General features: G+C 36.0%; 1 protein-coding gene across 1 annotated transcript in view; it reads right to left on the bottom strand.

Annotated features, from left to right (window-relative positions):
* Positions 1-5,007: 5,007 nt before the first annotated feature.
* RIT2 (Ras like without CAAX 2) overlaps positions 5,008-20,634 on the bottom strand; it is a 390,267-nt gene continuing 374,640 nt past the window's right edge. The window contains exon 5 of the mRNA XM_055324206.1: positions 5,008-5,429. Coding sequence (XP_055180181.1) covers positions 5,202-5,429 — 228 coding nt within the window. The 3' untranslated portion in view covers positions 5,008-5,201. The remainder of the gene's footprint in view (positions 5,430-20,634) is intronic.

The following is a 20,634-nucleotide window of genomic DNA, read 5'->3' as shown; positions in this document are numbered from 1 at the left end:
TAACTTAGAGAAAAGCATGCAGCCTACTTCCTTCCAGCAGATGGCTTATGGAAGAGAGACACTGAAAAGCAAATGGACTATATACATCAGGATCCTTTTCCTAATCCTACACCCTGGGCCCCTCTGGCTGACTAATGGTAGGAGGTTCCTTACAACCAATGACAGGAAAGTTTGAGAACTTGGGCTAGTAACCAAGTTTCCCATTCATGGACACATTTTGTGTTTATAGCTGATATGGTACATTCTAATTTATCTGTGCTTGTATATCACTTTTGCTAATTAATAAATACTAGGAATAAGCTAGATTACTGGGGGCAGCCCCACATGAGCTAGATAGAGGTGGGGGTAGGCAGAGCTGCAGAGCCTTACTGAGTCATTGCTCAGGAATCCCCATGACCTGTGTGTGGCATATGAGTGATCCCAGAGAGAGGCACAGGTGCTGGTAGGGGTGTCTGGAAGAGACCTGGGGTTGAATAAAGACACTGTGTTGGGAAGGACCTTGAGACCCAAAGGCAAAGAGCAATGCCATAGATACCAGTAGAAAGCTCCTATTTATCATGGCCCAACCTGCCTACCTTCAACATACCTCAGAGTCAACCAGTCTGGTAACAGAATCAGATAGTTACCAGGGACTGTAGGGATGGGGAGGTGGGGGATTATAATCAAAGGCTATAAAGTTTCAAGCAAGATAAATAAGCTCTAGAGATCTGATGTGCAACATTTTACCTGGTCAGCAGTAATTGTATAGTTAAAAATTTCTTGAGAGGGTAGATATCATGTCAAATGGTATGATGACAATAAAATAAAGTTGAGAAAAAGAAGAATCAGGCCATACCCTTATACATTGATTTTTGTATCCTGTCACTTTACTGAATTCATTTATCATTTCTAGTAGTTTTTTGGTGAAGTCTTTAGGAGTTTCTATAGATTTTATCATGTCATCTTTAAATAGTTTTATGTTTTCCTTACCAATTTTATAATTTTTATTTCTTTATGTTGCTGATTGCTGTGGCTAGGATTTCCAGTATTTTGCTGAATAAAAGTGGTATGAGTAGACATCTTTGTCTTGTTTCTGACCTTAGGGGGAAGCTCCTAGTTTTTCACCATTGAGTATACTATGGGTTTTCCATATAAGGCCTTTATTACACTGAGGTATGTTATCTCTAAATCTCTGTTGCTGGTTTTTTGTAATGAATCGATGTACTTTGTCAAATGCTTTTTCTGGACCTATTGAAATGATTGTAGGGTTTTTATCCTTTCTTTTATTGATGTAATGTGTCATGTTGTTTTGTGAATAATGAACCACTCTTGCACCCTGGAATAAATGCCACTTGATCATGGTGTGTGACTTTTAGAAATGTGTCACTGAATTAAGTTTACTAATATTTTAGAATATTTTGAAGATTTTTTTATCTATATTCACCAGATATATTGGCCTGTAGTTGTCTTTTTGTGGTACTTTTATCTGGTTTTCGTATCAGGGTAATGCTGGCCTCATAGAATGAACTTGGAAGTTTTCCTTCCTCTTTTGTTTTTTTGGAATAGCTTGAGAAGAATAGGTATTAGAGCTTCTTGAAATGTTTGGTAGAATTCCCCCAGGAAGCCATCTGGTCCTGGACTTTCATTTGTTCGAAGTTTTTTGATTACTGATTTAATTTCATTGCTGGTGAACAGTCTGTTCAAATTTTCTATTTCTTCTTGCTTTAGCTTTGGTAGGTAGTATGTTTCTAAGGACTTATCCATTTCTTCTACGTTGTCTAATTTGTTGGTAAACCTTGGCTAAACAGATTAAAGAGAATACTGAGGATACACTATAGAACTTGGAAGAAGGGGGAATTCTATTGCCATGAGCTCATGTAGGCCATGCCTTTCTCTTATACCTATGTATAGTTTTGGAAAGGAAAGGAAGCGGGGCAGAAGTTTGAATGATCAAACACTGACCTAAGTACATGATGCAGAGATTGTGTCATTTAAAAATACTTCTTAAATTATTGCCTCATATTAGCATTAAATTACTGCACTGAATTAAAATTTAGTACCCCCCCCACAGCTACCCATTAGTCAGAGGGCTTGTGAGAAAGAACAGATGAGTTAGAAATAAAGTAGCTATTTGTTCCTTGCACTTCCGACTGTTATGTGAGTACTGTTTGACCCAAGTGCCCATGTTTTTTCCTCACTGGCCTTTTCTATGGAAGTTCCGTAACTCAACCTGTACCTACTGAACACAAAATATAGTATTTTAGATGGCTATTGTCTCTGATCTGAGAAATTATTTTACCATGGGGAATCACAAGATAAATTAATGAAAAACACCTCAAAATAGATAAATGATATATTTCTAGATGGCAGAAAACTGTGTTTAGAATTTCCTAAGTGCTTTGGTACAGGCACACACACCCATATATACATGAATGTGGTATCTAGAAAACTGCTTGTTACATAGTAGGTTTTTAGTTACTATTTGATAGATTGTGCTGGAGAATTCCACATTCATCTACAATGGAAATGGATGTTTATTTTCAAGAGTTTATTGACAGTCCCTTGGCAATGCAGGCATGTGTATTTTGTGGTTTTCTTCTCTGAGCTTTTGAGATTGACTTAGATATTTTAGGTCTGGTTGGAAGTTTTCAGGGATAATGATCAAAAATAAGATCTTGGCATTTCAGTCTTATGGCAAGAGAGTGAATTAATTGCCCATGGACAGAAATATCTAGGTTTTATTCTTCTGGAACATTTCCTTCTGCCTAGAAGAATGCTTGAAGTCTGCCTCAATCTCTGCTTGTAATAAGTATCTCAAATTCATGCAGCTCCCAGGTGATACTTTGCAGATCCCCTTCTACAGAGTGAATGGTTGGACCTGGCACATGTTACCTAATCTAAACCCCTCTAAAAGTTCCTACAATTTATAAATTATTTATTAGTACTCAAGGAGTATGAAGAAAGAAAGAGGAGTAGAAGAGATTTAGAAAATTCTAGAGCCAAAAGACAGTGGAGCTGATAGTAATAAATTTATATAGACTGAGTTATGTTAGGAAATGCACCAAACAGTCTTAGTACTCATAGACTGGGCACTCATCAAGTTTTCAAAGATGGAGTTTCATCATATAGAACTAAATGCCAAGTACTATGTTTCCTAGATTGCATCTTCTAGCAAACAGAAGAGTCTGATGGAATATAGTATTTACAGGGTCTTCCCAGGCTTGAAAAGGTTCTCTGGGGTCCGGGGCTGCAGAAGGAAAAGAATATGCAGGAGGCAAAGAATGTACTAACCCATTTTTAACAGGACAGAAACAGACTATTAAACAGAACCAAGGGCAGCCCCAGTAGCGCAGCGGTTTAGCGCCGCCCGCAGCCCGGGGCGTGATCCTGGAGACCCTGGATCGAGTCCCATGTCAGGCTCTCTGCCTGGAGCCTGCTTCTCCCTCTGCCTGTGTCTCTGCCTTTCTCTCTCTCTCTCTGTGTCTCTATGAATAAATAAATAAAATCTTTAAAAAAATAAAATAAACAGAACCAAGGCAGGAGGAAGCAAAGAAAGACCCAGTCTGTAACTTTAAGAATATCTTTAAATGATCTCTATGTGTTCTCTTTTTTACTTTTTCTCCTAATTATGAAAAGATGAAGTGGATTTGGTTTCAGGACACTATGGAATGGGGAAAACTGATTAGTTTGTGTCCTACACCATAGAATATGAGGGTTGAGAAAACACCAAAGAGAGACAGCTGGCAACAGTTAATTGCATGTCTAGTACATAGGATCAAGAACAGTGAAGTCCCTGTGGTTTTGACAAAGGCCTTAGCTCCAAGCAACAAAAGGACCCACAGGTATATTATTCTGAAAGGCTAAAATTTTAGTTCACCAGTTGAAAATTTATGATTTCTAAATTCCTTCCAGTTGTATCTATGTTACTATGTAAAACGTGTCCTCTCATCTAATAATGTATAATCCCACTGTTCTTCAGCCAAGTGAGTCTTCCAGCTATATGTTAAGCTACCTTGAGTCATTCCTGCATTTTCAGAGATTAACAAGTTCTAGGGGCATTGTGAATAAAAGAATAAGTGTTTACATGTTGTATGATAACTATGCTCTTCATCCTTCCTTTTCTCTGATTTGTGATAAAAAACTGTCTCCAACCCATGAAGACTGGTTACATGGTTTCCAACTCATGTTCAACTCTTATTTAATACTTGTCTGTTAAACATTCAAAACTGTGTGGGTAAGGTGCTAAGTTTGAATTTGAATAAACCAAATCACACAGTGGGATCAATGAGTGAATAGACAATTTCATTTTCCATGATGATCCTTTGTAACAAATAAGAAACAAAACCTTCTAACTGATGGTATTTCATGGTTTGAGTAAGAAGAGATAGGAAATTATGGCAGCATACAGAGAATATAGGGTCTCTGGATCAACAAGGCTCTTGCCTTCCAGGTGGTCCCACTGTAGGTGAAGCAATCCTAAGAGGGACTCCTAGTGGTAGGGAGCAGGGTGTCCTTCTATGAATATCTGAACCACCAAGTTCCTATCAGCCTCTCTTTGCCTGCTACAAAGACAAGATCCTTTTGCCACAGCTCAGCGACTTCATGGTGATAATTTTGCTAAATCCTAACAGGGCAGAGCACTGCAAATACAGGGATATTTTCTTTCAGCCCTCCAATGACCCACAACTGGTTCCTATTATTAATAATTCCTCTAAGATTTATCTTCACAAAAAAGCACCAAGACTTCCACAGTTAAGGAAAGACAGGACTGCAGACTCCTGCTCTGAATTGTTTCCTGAGCTTCTTCATTATTTACTGAGATTCCTGAAATGCAAACAATCAGAGTCTTATCAGGCAAAGGCAGATCCCCTGAGCCTTTTATCATTCAGTCTGCAATTTTGAATTTCCTCTATAACCAGACAGCATACCAAATGAAGCTAGACTCTTTAAAGGGAAATGAGGCAATTGGAATGTCAATTTTATTTAGTAATATATTGTAAAAACTTAAACAGCATATCCAGCTGATTGACAAAATCCATCCAACTGTTAAGGGCAAAACAAAACTATCTCAAGAGGTACAGTTATGCAGATCTTGCTTTTACCTATAGGCAGATATTTAAAGAGAAAGAGAGAGACAGAAAATATTGAAGCAGAATGCAACATCTGGAATCGTCCAACTGATAAAATTCAGAGAAAGAATAAGGGAGTTAGAAGCAAGGATATCATGTCATGTTTTCTTTCTTCTTCTTCAATGAGCCTTTTAACTTTTTCCACAGGCTGTCTTTTCTCTTCAGTTTCTTTTCCATCAAGGATGGCATGGACTCCTTCTTGCGGATTTCTCTCACGAGACCATGAAAGGCATCATCAATGCAGAATCTGAGAGCCGCAGAGGTCTCAAAAAAAGCACAGTTATATTCCCGGGCCAGACTCAAGCCTTCTTCTGTAGAGACCTAAGGAAAAATAAATGATAGTAAAAAGAGAGAAAGGGAGAGATGCTTAAATCAAAAACTATGTTCTCTATCAGGACTGTGGACATGTTAAATGGAAAAAAATGTAAAGGAAAAGTATACTAATGAGAATTTGTTGTAAAGGGAGATTTCTAAAATTTCTTAACTTGAAGGACAAATGAGAAATCAGAACCTCTAAAAGCGCAACTGAGTAATTAAAATTCTCTAAACTTCCAAAAAAAAAAAAAAACGGTCCAAAAAAGTGGTCAAAACCATGGCTTTAGCATAAAACTGCTTGGTTTCTAAGTTTCAGCTCTCCAACTTTTGAGTCTTGCAAACTTGGGTAAACTTCTTAACCTTTTGGCCTGAGTATCTCATTTGTAATCTAGGATAATGACACCTACCTCCAAGGCTTTTTGTTAGTGTGTTTGATACACCTTTACAGATAATGTTGCTGAGTACATACTGAAAACTTTATAACTACTATTATTTATTAACTATAGTCTAGAGATTTCAGTTAAGAATAAGCCATGATAAAGTTGCCATGAACTTGCAAAACAATCTTCTGACAAAACAAAAGCAAAACACCACCATTATAAGTCTCTAGCTAAGCACTTTAGAGCATGGTTAGAGCTTTACGTGTTTCATGGCACTAAACCATGATGTGGTGCATGTTATTGCAATGGGTCCCCTAGAGATGATAAGCTGAAGTCATAATTATGCCTTAGCATCTCTTTAATGTTAACTATAGTGCCTGGTACTTAAGTCACCATTAGAGGAGAAATGATGATTAATAAAAATACCTGGATTAAGATGCAAACATAAGTGATGCACAAATATTTAAACAGGGAATTATATGACACTGTAGTTGGGTGCCAATGATACTGCTCAAACTTTAGCATTCCCATTAAGCTCTACTAGAGTATTTACATTGGCTTGAAGAAAGCAGGAATAATGCTGCTTTGACTCAGTATGTTCTGATGGCCTCTTTGTCCATACTGGTCTATTTATTAAAGTAACTTACATGTTTGTTTATTTGTATATTCATGTTTCCTGCCAAATTTCCATTTGTATATGGTGAACTGGAGGACTCCATCAGCCTGCACTCTGAAGTGACTGTGACTATGGGGAGTAGAGCACCCAGTTCACCAGGATGGACATATTCACCAGGCATAACTAAGGAACTTTGTTCTGTTAAGCTGCTGACATTTTGGAGTTGTTTGTAACTAGAACATAAACCACTTTTTCTTAACTGATACACCATATTGTATTTCCAAAAAAGGGGGGTTGAGCTGGGATATAAAAACAGGTCTGATTTCAAAGCCAGGTCCTGTCTAGTCTATGAAAGGGCTCACTAAGGGCTTTCATTCCTGCTGGAAAACACACCAGTCCTTTTTTGAGCTCATGTCTATCTTATAGTAACTAAAGAACGCAGCTAAAAACAACCAACTGAAGTTATTAAGATTCTGTCTTACCGGCAATTAGACAAAGTCATACATTAAGTTGTCTAATTTCTAAGGAATCACAGGTGACAGTCTTACCAAATGTTTTGACACTACATACCATGTGTTGCCATTTATTTTTTAGTCTCCTACAACATTTTCCCAACTCAGAAGCTAATGGACACATATTTTATGTGCTTTTTATAGTAACACTACATTTCTGGTATGATTTTCTAGATTAATCACCTTTCATTAAGCCATACACACACACACACACACACACACACACAACTCCAAAATCTCTGCTGCGGTTTACAAAAGTGTTTTTGTTCTTACTGCTTATTAGCAGCTGGAGGGCAACTGTGTCAGTTTAGCTCCAGACTATGGACGGAGATCTGGTTGATCCTTTCTGTATTCTTATTCTGAGACTCAGACTCAAAGAGCACATCTTATCTGAGATATGATATTCCCATGACAGAGCAGTGGGCAAGAGGCAGAGAGTATTTTATCTACATCCTAAAGGTCAAAAGACAAGTGAAGAAACCAGAAGTCAATGAAGCAGGATGTATCCTCAGTTCACAAAGAATTATAAAGAAATAGAATTTACCAAAACCATTTATATGTAAATGGAGCATACTATCCAGTTAAAAAAGGCAAACATTATCAGTTAAAAAAAGACAAACAGGGATCCCTGGGTGGCGCAGCAGTTTGGCGCCTACCTTTGGCCCAGGGCGAGATCCTGGAGACCCGGGATTGAGTCCCACGTCAGGCTCCCGGTGCATGGAGCCTGCTTCTCCCTCTGCCTGTGTCTCTGCCTCTCTCTCTCTCTCTCTCTCTGTGTGACTATCATAAATAATAAATAAATTAAAAAAAAGACAAACATTGTCAGATGATTAAAAAAAAAAACAAAAACAACACTGGTAGTTAGAACACCTTCCATGTAAGGATATTGAAAGTAAAATCTGAATGGAAATTAATACAAAAAGATGTTATATTGATACATTATCAGACAAAGTAGATTCATCTTTTTAAGTAATAATTTTTAACTATGATGATGGTATTATACATTTGTATGTACTAAAAATCTAGCTTCATTTTATGTTGACAGAACTAAAATACAAAATCGTAATGAGATATTTTAACCTTTCTCCCTCAGCAATTGAAAGAATACATAGATAGGTCCATAAGGATGTTGAAGGTTTGAATAAAACACCACATTTGATCTAATTTACATATGTAAGATGCTGTACCAAACAACTGATTTATTTTCTTCAAATGAACGTAAAGCATTTATAGATATTGACTTCATGCTAAGCTATAAAGCAAATCTCAAAACACTGCAAAGAATCAAAGGCAGAAAAACTCAAACTTCATGATATATGAACTTACCCCAAAAATCAGCAAATTAGACCGAAAGAAGCAAAGGAAGGTATGATAAAGACAAAAATAAATGAAATAGAAAATAATCATTAAGTGGAGAAGACTAAATCTGAAGTTGTTAAATTGATAGAGCCCAGAAAAGACAAGGTTAGAGGTGGAAAAGAGTGCAAATAAATAGTATCAAGAATGACAAAGTCGACATAAGTACAGATCCTACAATCATAAAAAAAAGGTAATTAAGGAATATTATATTTATGTCAAGAAATCTGACAAATTAGATGAAGGATAAATTCCTAAGACAAAATTTACCAGAATTTACTCAAGAAGAAACAGAAAATCTATATTATCCTATATTTTAGATTGTAATTAAATATGTAATTAAGACTTTTCCACAATTAAGTCTCTATAACCAGAAGTTTTGATGAATATGTGTGGCTATATGTACCAAAATATTTGTACAGAACTGTTCTTATCAGCATTATCATAGATGCAAAAAAAAGTAACACAAATGTTAAAAGTGAATTTGATAATTTGTTGTATATGAATAGAATGGAATACTATACAATGCAAATGAATGAAATATTGTTATATAGAACTTAGATAAATCTTACAAACATGATAGTGTTTAGTCAAATCAGATCTATGAAACATTTCTAATAAACTAGTATATTAGATTTTATAGAAATGTGGCAAAGATAGTACAGATAGTTTTCATATATCTAACATCTTATTGCTCTTGTTATATTAATATGGTACACAATTACACTTTTAGAAAATTGAAAATTGAAAACTAGTATTGAGGATCAATATGTATTTCCTTTGGGAGGTGACACAAGGGGGTCTTCTGGGTGCTTTTTATTATCTTACTTGATCTATATGGTGGCTTCAGGTGGATTCACTCTGATGATTTACAAATATATACTTATAATTTGTGTGCTTCTGTATTTGGTGCATCAGTGAAAAACTCAACTGTACTATATAATAGGAAACACCCTCTGAATTTGAAGCATCACAATTTCCTCAAGTACAGTAGTATTTCTATAGCTAAAAGTTTCAACATTCATGGTAAATAGGATATGTACAGTCTCATATCACATCAATCATGGTGTGTCACAAAATGAATTGGGTCTGGTCAGATTTTGCAAAATACGTTGAAAAATGTGTATTTTAGATTTCTGAAATCATATAACATCATGGACTTAGGTTCCTAGCAGGAAAGTTCAATACTATAAAGATTACAAATCATCTCAAAGTAATGTGTAATTTCAATAAAAAATACATTCAAATCCTGAAACCTTTTGAAACATAGACAGTTATACAGAGATAGTAAAATTCATGGGGAAGAATAAAGGCAAAAATAGGAAAGAAATATTTCAATTCTAGTAAGGAGGAGGCAGAGAAAAGAACAATGGTGTTGGACTCATTCTACTACACTCTCTGTAAATTTATAGCAGTCCAGAGGGTGGGGTATCAGTTAAGGGCTAGACATACCAATCCAGTGCAATGGGGAAATCTAGAAACAAGATGATCAAATATATGGGAGCTTGATATACTATTGGGTAGCACTCTAAATCAAAGTTTGGAAGTGAAGATGCATTTAGTGGTACCCTGACATTGAGTCATCATCATTTTGGGTTATTCTTGATATAGGGAGATTATTTCTACCAGCACAGTAAGGTAATTTTTCTTTGGAAAGAATAGAAAAGGAAAGGGGTTTAAGTCTTTAACTAAATGTATATTTTTTTCTTACACATTTAAAAAATTTCTTTATACAAACACATGTTTATTAAATGTTTCCTAATTATAAAAATGAATTACACAGCATTGGAAACATCAAAATTCAGTTAAAAGTCCAATGTGATGGTCTTAAAAATTAGAAAAATTCCATCCAAAGGTTCATATTGAAGTCACATAAGCAAATAATAGATGACATACTGCTTATTATTATATCAGGATAAAGTGTTTTCAAATTTATAGCTCCTCATTGCTTTGGTAAGTAATCATGAATTCTATTTCAAAGCATGAAATGTATATATTCTTAGATTCATTATTGGAATATTAATTCCATGTTACAACTCAGTAATTTTCACATTCATTATAATGAAATCCAAAAGGAAATTAAACTTAGTAAAATATTTGATCTCTTCTATAATTCCTGAAAAAACTCTTACTAGATCAATTACCTAAAGATTATCTAAAGTTTTTATTTTTTAAAAAAAATATTAAAGTGAAAGCATACTTTACAATTCCCATGTCTCAATAAATTTTATCTCACATCAATTTTGACGAACCGCAATCTGTTATCCCTACACTTGAGTCCAAACCTATAAAAAGAAAATAAGTACAAAAAGCAATTTTTACAGGGGATCCCTGGGTGGCACAGCGGTTTGGTGCCTGCCTTTGGCCCAGGGCGCGAACCTGGAGACCCAGGATCGGATCCCACGTCAGGCTCCCGGTGCATGGAGCCTGCTTCTCCCTCTGCCTGTGTCTCTGCCTCTCTCTCTCTCTCTCTCTCTCTCTCTCTCTCTCTGTGACTATCATAAATAAAGAAAAATAAAAAAAAAACAATTTTTACAGATTCTGGGCTTTTATGCTTAGTAATTTTGGTCTATTTGAAAGCTATAAATATTTCAACAGTATCACTGGAATAAGTTTTATTCCACTAATGGTTCTGAGTGGTTCAGAACTGGAGTAACATAACAAGTAATTGCTTCTATATTAGGCTTCAAAACCAGGATACATAATATTCATCCAATATATTATATCTTAACTATCCAAATTTTAAGTAAAATCAAATATTTTTAAATGAAAAATATTTATCCATGCCAAATAGTAACTGCTAAGAAGCACAGTGTTAAAAGGGAGTTAATTTTTTTTTCTTTCTCAAGTGAGGGGTTTCAGGCCCAAAAATGGTTAAGCAAGGGGTTCAAGGTCACATATCTAATTGAGTAAAACAATCATCAAGTTCTACTCTCTTCCATCATGTATTATTTCCAATCCTTGCTGTTTCTCATAGGATCTCTCCAGTTCCCTCTCCCTTCCATATATATATATATATATATATATATATATATATATATACACACACACACACACACACACACGTATACACACACTCACTATATATATATATATAATTGATTATTCTGATCTGAGGTTTGCTAACTTGAGATGATTCTTAAATTACAAAGAAATGATATAGGACATTTTATATTGTATTTACAGAAAAAGAAAAATTTTAAATACAGAGACAGAGGAGAAAAATAAATATTGTAGAAAGATTATTTGGGGGTCAGGGAAAGAACAGATTTCAGATCTGTTCAGATTCAGATCCCATAACACCATGCCCCTCAATTGCAAGGATGGGGAGTGTGTGATTAAATATGCCACCTGCAGGCTTTAGAAAGCATTGGCAGAAAAAATGGAATAAAGAAAAATGTTTTATACAATAGAAAATTTCAATAACCCAAGGGAACCATCTTTTTAATATATGTGACCTTTTTCACTGAGGAAGATCATTGTGTAATGCGCCAGGTACTCCCTGAAATGCCATTTCCCATCTGCCTGAGGAGGCATTAAAGCACAGCCACAGCTGCATGGGGGTTGAAGAAACCCCTGGGTGTGATGGCAAACACAGCCTGTTCCAGTCCTGGCCCAGCTGCTTGTGGGAAGCGGCAAGCATGCTGGTCAATTCAAGTTCCTGTCCCAGCAATCTGCTGACTTTAAGAGCTTCATCACTCTTTATTGTAAAGGTAAAGGTACTCAGGGTAATGGGGGTCGGCTAGTAAGCCATATAAGTCTTAGTAGCACAAAGGAAACTCTGACACTGCTTTTCTATATTTACTAACCTTGAGTGAGGAGAGATTGGCAGAAAGATGGGTCTGGCTCTTCCAAGAGAAGCTTTGCAAGTGTAATCTCTTTGTGGTTCAGGCTACTGGGTACTGTTAAAATATTCAGTGTATAGAACAAACTCTTCATAATTTGTTAATATTTTTAATATCTTCCTGTGTTTCACTTCATTCTTACCTACGAAGATATTAATTTTCATTATAGAGCCTGCATAGTCTAGGTAATAGGAATCGGTTTCTTGAAGAGTTGGGACTGAAACATTTTATTTGTTAATAAGAAGGAAAATTTGCCCAAACTTAGCTTGTTCAGTTTTCACTTCATTTAGTTGTGTACTTGATTTTGATCTGTTTTAATGAAGAGTAGCCTTGCCAGTTTCCTTGACCAGCTCCAATGAAAGTGCTTTTGATTTGTTTGCTTTTTTAGTCTGGAAGTTCTTTCTTAAAAGGATTTTTTTTTTAATTTTAGAGAGAAAGAGAGAGCCCAAGTGGGAAGGGGTAGAGGGGAAAAGAGAGAGAATCTCAAGCAGATTCCATGCTGAGTGTGGAGCCTGACACAGGGCTCAGTCTCACGGCCATGTGATCACAACATGAGCTGAAACCAGGAGTCAGACACTTAACGAATTTTGCCCCCCAGGTGCTCCTACAAGTTTTGTTTTGTTTTTGTTTTGTTTTGTTTTTACACATAGCTTCCATCTAAAGGTAAGTGCATAGATGTCACCTTAGACTCCTTGCAGGGAACACCAAAACACAGCAATGCACTGGCAATAATTTCCCACCCTCAGCTGCAGTCACTGACATATGAGAAACTCATTCTTTTTAATTTTCATTCAAGTGTACAGTGTTATATTAATTTCAGGTATACCATATTGTGATTCAACAGTTCCATATATTACTCAGGTCTCACCAGGTGTACTCTTAATCCCCTTCATCTATTTCACCTCTCTCTCCACCATTCACCACCCCACCTCTGGTAGCCATCAGTTATTCCCCATAATTAAGAGTCTGTTTCTTGATTTGTCTCTTATTTTCCCTTTGTGTGTTTTGTTTCATGAATTCAACACGAGTGACATAATATGGTATTTGGCATATTTTTCTTTGCATTCTACTCTCTAGCGTCATCCATGTCATTGCAAGTGGCAAAAATTCATTCTTCTTTATAGTTGAATGATATTCCATTGTATATATAAACTACAGCTTCTTTATCCATTCATCTATTGCTGGACACTTGAGCTGTTTCCATAGTTTGGCCATGGGAAATAGTACTACAATAAATACAGGGGTGCATATATCCCTTCAAATTAGTGCTTAAGTATTAGTTGTATATTTTGGGTAAATACCCAGTAGTGTGATTACTGGATTGTAGGATAGTTCTATTTTTAATTTTTTGAAGAACCTCCATACTGTTTTCCACAGTGGCTGCACCACTATGCTTTTCCATCAGCAGTGCCCAAGGGTTCCTTTTTCTCTACATCCTCACCAAAATTAGTTGTTTCTTGGGTTTTTATATTAGCCATTCTGACAGGTGTGAGGTGATATCTCATTGTAGTTATGATATTCATTTCCCTGGTGATGAGTGATGTTGAGCATCTTTTAATGTGTCTGTTGACCATCTAGATGTTTTCTTTGGAGAAATGTCTATGTCTTCTGACCATTTTTAACTGGATTGTTTTTGTGGGAGTTGAGTTGTATCGGTTTTTCATATATCTTAGATATTAACCCTTTATCAGATATTTCATTTATAAATATCTTGTTTTATTCAGTAGGCTTTTAGTTTTATTGGATGTTTCCTTCACTATGCAGAGCCTTTTTAATATAGACACAATAGTTTATTGTTGTTTTTATTTCTCATGCCTCAGGAGACCCATCTAGAAAAATGTTGCTGCACCCAATGTCAGAGAAATTACTGCTTGTGTTCTCCTCTAGGATTTTTATGGTTTCAGGTCTCAGATTTAGGCCTTTAATTTATTTTTAGTTTATTTTTGTATATGGTTTAAGAAAGTGTATGTTGCTGTATGTATGGTTTTCCCCAATACCATTTATTGAAGAGACTTTCTTTTTTCCATTGTATAGTCTCGCCTTCTTTGTCAAAGATTGATTGACCATATAATGAATGGTATGTTTATTTCTAGGCTTTCTATTCTGTTCCATTGATCTATATGTCTATTTTTGTGCTACTATTATACTGTTTTGATTACCATAGCTTTGTAATATAACTAGAAATTTGGAATTGTGATACCTCCAGTTATATTCTTTTTTTTTCAAGATTGCTTTGCCAATTCGGGGCCTTTTGTGGTTCTATACAAATTTTAGGATTGTTCTTGTTCTGTGAAAAATGCTGTAGCTATTTTGATAAGGATTGCATTAAATGTTTAGGTTGCTTTGGGCAGCATAGTGCATAGTCATTTTAATAATATTTGTTCTTCCAATCCATGAGCATGGAATGTCCCTCCATTTCTTTGTGTTGTCTTCAATTTCTTTCATCAATGTTTTATAGTTTCAGAGTACAGGTCTTTCACCTCCTTGGTAAGTTTATTTCTAAAGTACTTTACAATTTTTGGTTCAATTGTAAATGTGATTGCTTTCTTATTTTCTCTTTCTGTTGTTTCATTATTTGTATACATACATACATACATATGATTTCTGTACATTGATTTTGTATCCTACAACTTCATTTAATTCATTTATCAGTTCTGGGAGATTTTGAGTGAGTCTTTCAGGTTTTCAATATACAGTATCATATCATCTGCATAAAGTGGAAGTTTTACTTCTTCCTTACCAATTTGGATATATTTATTTCTTTTTGTTGTTTAATTGCTGTTAGGACTTCCAGTACGATGTTGAATAAAAGTGATGAGAACGGACACCCTTGTCTCTTTTCTGACCTTAGGGGAAAAACTCTGTTTTTCACCATTGAGTATGATGTAGCTGTGTGATTTTCATGTATGGCCTTTATTGTGTTGAGGTATGTTCCCCCTAAACCTACATTTTTTAAAATAATAACTGTTGTACTTTGTTGAATGCTTTTTCTGCTTCTATTTTAATCATAGGGTTTTTTCCTTTCTCTTATTGAAGTATCATGTTGATTAATATGCAAATATTGAACCACCCTTGTATCCCACTAGATCATGATGAATGATTTTTTGATGTATTTTTGGATTCAGTTTGCTAGTATTTTTTGAGTATTTCTGCATATATGTTCATCATAGTTTGATGTAGTTCTCTTTCTTGGTGGTACCTTTTTCTGGTTTTGGTATCAAAGTAATGCTGGCCTCATAGAATAGATTTGGAGGTTTTCCTTCTGGTTTTGGGATAGTTTATTTACAAGAGACACAAAGAGAGAGGCAGATACATATGCAGAGGGAGAAGTAGGCTCTCTGCAAGGAGCCTGATGAGGGACTCAGTCCCAAGACCCCAGATCACGCCCTGAGTCAAAGGCAGACATCCAACCACTGAGCCACCCAGGTGCCCCAAAAAGAATAGGTATGTTTGGTAAGAATTCTTCAAATGTTTGGGTAAGAATTCTCCTGTGAAGCCATCTGGTCCTGGACTTTTGTTTTTTGGGAATTTTTTGATTACCATTGCTGGTAATCAGTCTGTTCAAATTTTCTACTTCCTGCTTCAGTTTTGGTATATTATATGTTTCTAGGAATTTAATCAATTTCTTCTAGGCTGTTCAGTTTGTTGCCATATAATTTTTCATAATATTCTCTTACAATTGTATTTCTCCAGTGTTGGTTGCTTTCTCCTCTTTCATTTGTGGTTTTGTTTGAGTCCTCTCTGTGGTTGGTTGGTTGTTTGATGAGTCTGGCTAGAGGTTTACCAATTTTATTGATCTTTTCCAAGAACCAGCTCCTGGTTTCATTGTTTTGATTTTTCTCTATCATTTATTTCTACTGTAATCTTTATTATGTCATTGCTTCTGCTAGTTTTAGGTTTTGTTGGTCAATTTCTAGCGCCTTTAGGTATAAAGTGAGATTTTTCTGCTTCTTGAGGTGGCCAGTATTGCTATAAACTTTCTTCTTAGAACCTCTTTTGCTGTATCATTTTCATTTATCTCCATGTATTTGTTGATATCCAATTCTGATTTCCAGGTTGACTCATTCATTGTTTAGTAGCATGTTTTTAACCTCTATACTCTATGTATTTGTGTTCTTTCTAGATTTTTTCTTCTGGTGGATTTATAGGATCATAGTGTTGTGATCAGAAAAGATGCATGGTATGGCTTTGATCTTTTTGAATTCACTGAGAATGGTTTTTCAGCCTAATATGTAATCTGTTCTGGAGAATGTTTTCTGTGCACTTGAAAAAAAAGTGTACTCTGCTGTTTTAGGATGGGATGTTTTGAATAAGTTTAAGTCCATCTGGTCCCATGTGTCATTGAAAGCCACTCTTTCCTTGTTGATTTCTTGTTCGGATGATCTGCTCATCAATATAAGTGGGGTATTAAAGTCCCCTACCATTGTTGTATTGCTATCAATTAGTTTCTTCCTTTTTTTTTTCAATTAGTTTCTTTATGTTCTTTATGTTTTTTTATGTTTTCAATTAGCAAATACTTTATGCGTAAAGTATTTGGATGCTTCCCTTTTGATTGCATATTTATAATTGTTATATCTTCTTGTTGGATTGTTCCCTTTATGCTTACACAGTGCCCTTCTTTGTCTCTTGTTATAGTCTATTTTGTCCCATATAAACATTATTACCCCAGCTTTCTTTTGACATCTATTTGCATGGTAGATGTTTCTCCATCACCTCACTTTCACTATGCAGGTGTCTTTAGCTCTGAAGTGAATCTCTTGTAGACATTGTATAGATGGATTTTTTTAATCCATTCTGTCACTCTGAATGTAATGGATTATATACTCCAATCGAAAGGCATAAGGTGATTATTTTTCCCTTTTCTCTCTCTCTCTCTCTCTTTTTTTTAAGTTACATTAGTTTCAGGTGTACAACTCAAGTCAATTGTGTATGTATTGCCATTTTGGTACTGGTTTTGTGGCTGTTTGTATAGTTCTCCTTTGACCCTTGCTCTCTTTCATGGTTTGCTGGCTTTCTTTAGTGATATACTTGGATTCCTTTCTCTTATTTTTTTGCATATCTATTTGGGTTTTTGATTTGTGGTTATCATTAGGTTTATTAACGTCTTTTGCATATATCAGTCTGTATTAAGCTAATCGTTGCTTAAGTTTCAACCCATTCTTTACTTTTCTCCTTTGTCATTTTTTTAGGCATATGTTATATTTTATGTCCTTTTATTTTGTGAATCCCTTGAGAGATTTTTACAGATATACTTATTTTTACTGCTTTTGTGTTCTCCACTTTTTTTATTCCTATTCATGGTCTTTCCTTTCCACTCAAATAGTCCCTTTTAACATTGCTGGTTTAGTGATCATGAACTCCTGTATCTTTCATTTGTCTAGGAAACTATCTCTCCTTCCATTCTGAATGATAGCCTTGCTGGATAGAGTATTCTTGGTTGCAGATTTTTTTTCCAGTCATCACTTTGAATATATCATGCTACTTTCTTCTGTCCTACAAAGTTTCTGCTGAAAAATCAGCTGATAGCCTTATGGGATTTCCCTTGTATGTAACGGTCTTCTTTTGCAGTTTTAAAATCCTCTTTATCAATATTTCCTGCCAGTTTGTTACTGTGTGTCTTGGTGTGGACCCCCTTGGATTGATTTTGTTGGGGGATTTTCTGTGCCTCCTGGATCTGGATATCTGTTTCCTTCCCCCCACCCCCCCAGTAGGAAACTTTTCAGCTATTATTTCTTCTTATAAATTTCCTGCCACCTTTTTCTCTCTTCTCCTTCTGTAATCCCTATAATATAAATAAATGTTGTTATGCTTGATAGAGTCACTGAGTTCCCTAAGTCTGTTCTCATTTGGCATATTTTTTTTTCCTCTCACCTGTTCAACTTGATTACTTTCCTTTACTCTGTCTTCCAGGTTGCTGATTTGTTCCTCTGCTACCTCTCGCCTGCTATTTATTCCATGTAGTGAATTTTAAATTTAATTTATTGTGTTCTTTATCTCTGGTTCTTATCTCTTTGTTAAGTATCTCACTGATGTCCTCCACTCTTTTCTCAAGTCCAATGAGGATCTTTATGATCATTACTTTCAATTTTTTATCAGGCATATTACTTGCCTTTTTATTTAGCTCTCTTGCTATGGTTTTGTTCTCTATCTCCTCATTTTGTCTAACTCTCTCTATGTTAGGAAAGTGCTCTTGAAAATAATGGCCTTATGAAAAAGTCCACTAGTTCCCTACAATGCAATGTTCCTGTTCACCAGAATATGGTGCTTCAGGAGGTGTCTCCTCTGTGTGTTGAATGTGTCCTGCTGTTGTGGGCAGTGTTTACTAAAACTCTGAGCCCCACCCTGGTGTAGGGCCAAGGTGTGTATAGCTCTGTTTGCAAAATGAGACCTGCAATCACCACTGGGACTGGGTCTGGCCTGGGCAGATCTGCAAAGCAAGCAAAATGGGTAGGGTGCACAGTTGTAACAACATGGTACACCTGGGCTATCTTAGGTCCTGCCACTGCTGGGACCTAAGCTATGCAAAATGTGCAAGTGGGAAGTCATGGTTTGTGCCAGTCTTCTGAGGGAAGGGAACCCTAGCTCACAGACTGAGGCAAATGTGACTAGGGGAGGTAGATCTGCTGAAATGGGAGAGGCAGGGATTGGTAATGAATATCAGCACAGTGCTCATTCCTACAGAAGTCTTCAGCAATCCCTGCCTCTCTAGAACATGCTCCAACCTGCCCTGAGACATACTTCCTCACATGCCATCTGTAATATTCTGGCCTTTGAGTATTGCACATTTCCTCTGCCTGGAGTGTGCCCCTCCCAGTACTTCTTATGGCTGATTTCTTCTCATCAGTCATGTCCCAGCTTAAATATCATCTTCACTGAGACACCTTGCCTAATTCTTCTCTAGAAAATATTTTGCCCATTGCCAGTGATTTGTTCCATTGTTCTGCCTTATTTCTTTCTTAGCACTTAATTACTCTCTGAAATCATTTTACTAATTTATTCCTATGTTTATATTATGTCTCCCTTCAGTACAGTGAAGCTTTGTTATAGCAGAAATTTGTCAGTCTTGTTCACTGCTGTACCTAGAGCCATCACAGTGGCCAACACTTACAATGACACTACTGGATGCCTTGGCCATAGAATACAGTATTGGGGTTATGATAAATAAGGGAGCTAGTTGTCAGGGCAATAGGAAAATTATAGTGATTTGGAATTTCCTTTTTAATCAGTGCCATGACAGCACTATGGTGACATTTATAAGTAGCGCCCAGACCCTTATTAGTGGTTCTTTCTTGGCTCCCTCAGGGAAGACAGATATCCTTGTAGGAGACCTAAATGACAAGTAGGGAGTGTGGGGTGGGGGGGGACCAAAAGTAGTCTCAGATGGAAGGACTAACAATGGCCTAACGCAGAGGTGATAATGGTGCTTTTGTGGGATCATCAGCTGTTAATGTGGTATAGAGGAAAGCATGAAGGAGGAAGGAGAGAATGAACAGGAGCATTATCAGAAGGAATGAGTGAGCTTAAGTGCCTAATTTATGTAGATTCATATGAAATTTGTTAGATTCATATGAAATTCTTATGAAATTCATCAATTAAGTGATTTTTTTAAAAGGCCTATTTCTTGAGTGCCTACTCTGTGCAAAGAAATGTAAAAGGTTTTCTCTCTCCTGTTGAAGAGACATTGATTGAATGAAGAAAAAAGCAGGACATAATAAATGGTATAGTCAGTCCTTCTGAGGCACAGGATGGTAAAGGCTCTAGGGTAAAGAGTTTAGACTGCTTTGTATAAGAGACATTTGAAATCTCCAAGGCCTTGTGCTTTTCATCCAAGAAGCCCTGGTATGCTGGGGGGTGGGGGGATGGGAATAAGGTTGCCATGGCAGCCAGTAGTTGTTATGAAGGGAAAAAAGAGGAGATTAATGCTAAATATTTTGCTAACAGCAATATCTAGCTGCGGCTTTGAATTTTTCTCCTAAGGACTACTTTTAAAATATCTTGTTAAAATTATAAATCAATAAAGTTAGGCAGTATATGAAATATATATGTCAGTGTGTATACACACACACACACACACACATACACACACACACACATATGTATGTCCATGCCTTAGGATATCTTCATATATTTGGACTAATAAATAAATGTGTGTATTTGATGTATATTAAAGAATGGTTTTCCCACACTTTATGAATAAAGAGTAAAATTTTGGCCACTTGGAGAACTTAAGTATCAAAAATATATTCCAACAGTTAATTTATTACATTAATAAATTCATATTAGATAAAAATAGAAGGAACTTATGATTATATTTGTAACACATATAACAATTATAATTAAGCAATAAATTGTATAGCTGTGTGATATCTGGATCCCCTACAGAATATAAGACCATGAGGGCATGGAACATTGCTTTCTCAGCAACACCTCACTATTTTGCACATGAACCAAGCTCAGTAACCATCTTTTGTATCTCTTCCTTGAATGGGTGGTGAATAAAGG

Source organism: Nyctereutes procyonoides, unplaced genomic scaffold, assembly GCF_905146905.1.
Source record: "Nyctereutes procyonoides isolate TBG_1078 unplaced genomic scaffold, NYPRO_anot_genome, whole genome shotgun sequence".
Classification (NCBI taxonomy): domain Eukaryota; kingdom Metazoa; phylum Chordata; class Mammalia; order Carnivora; family Canidae; genus Nyctereutes; species Nyctereutes procyonoides.
The sequence above is the reverse complement of the archived record's forward strand: the minus strand, read 5'-3'. Positions and strand labels throughout refer to the sequence as shown.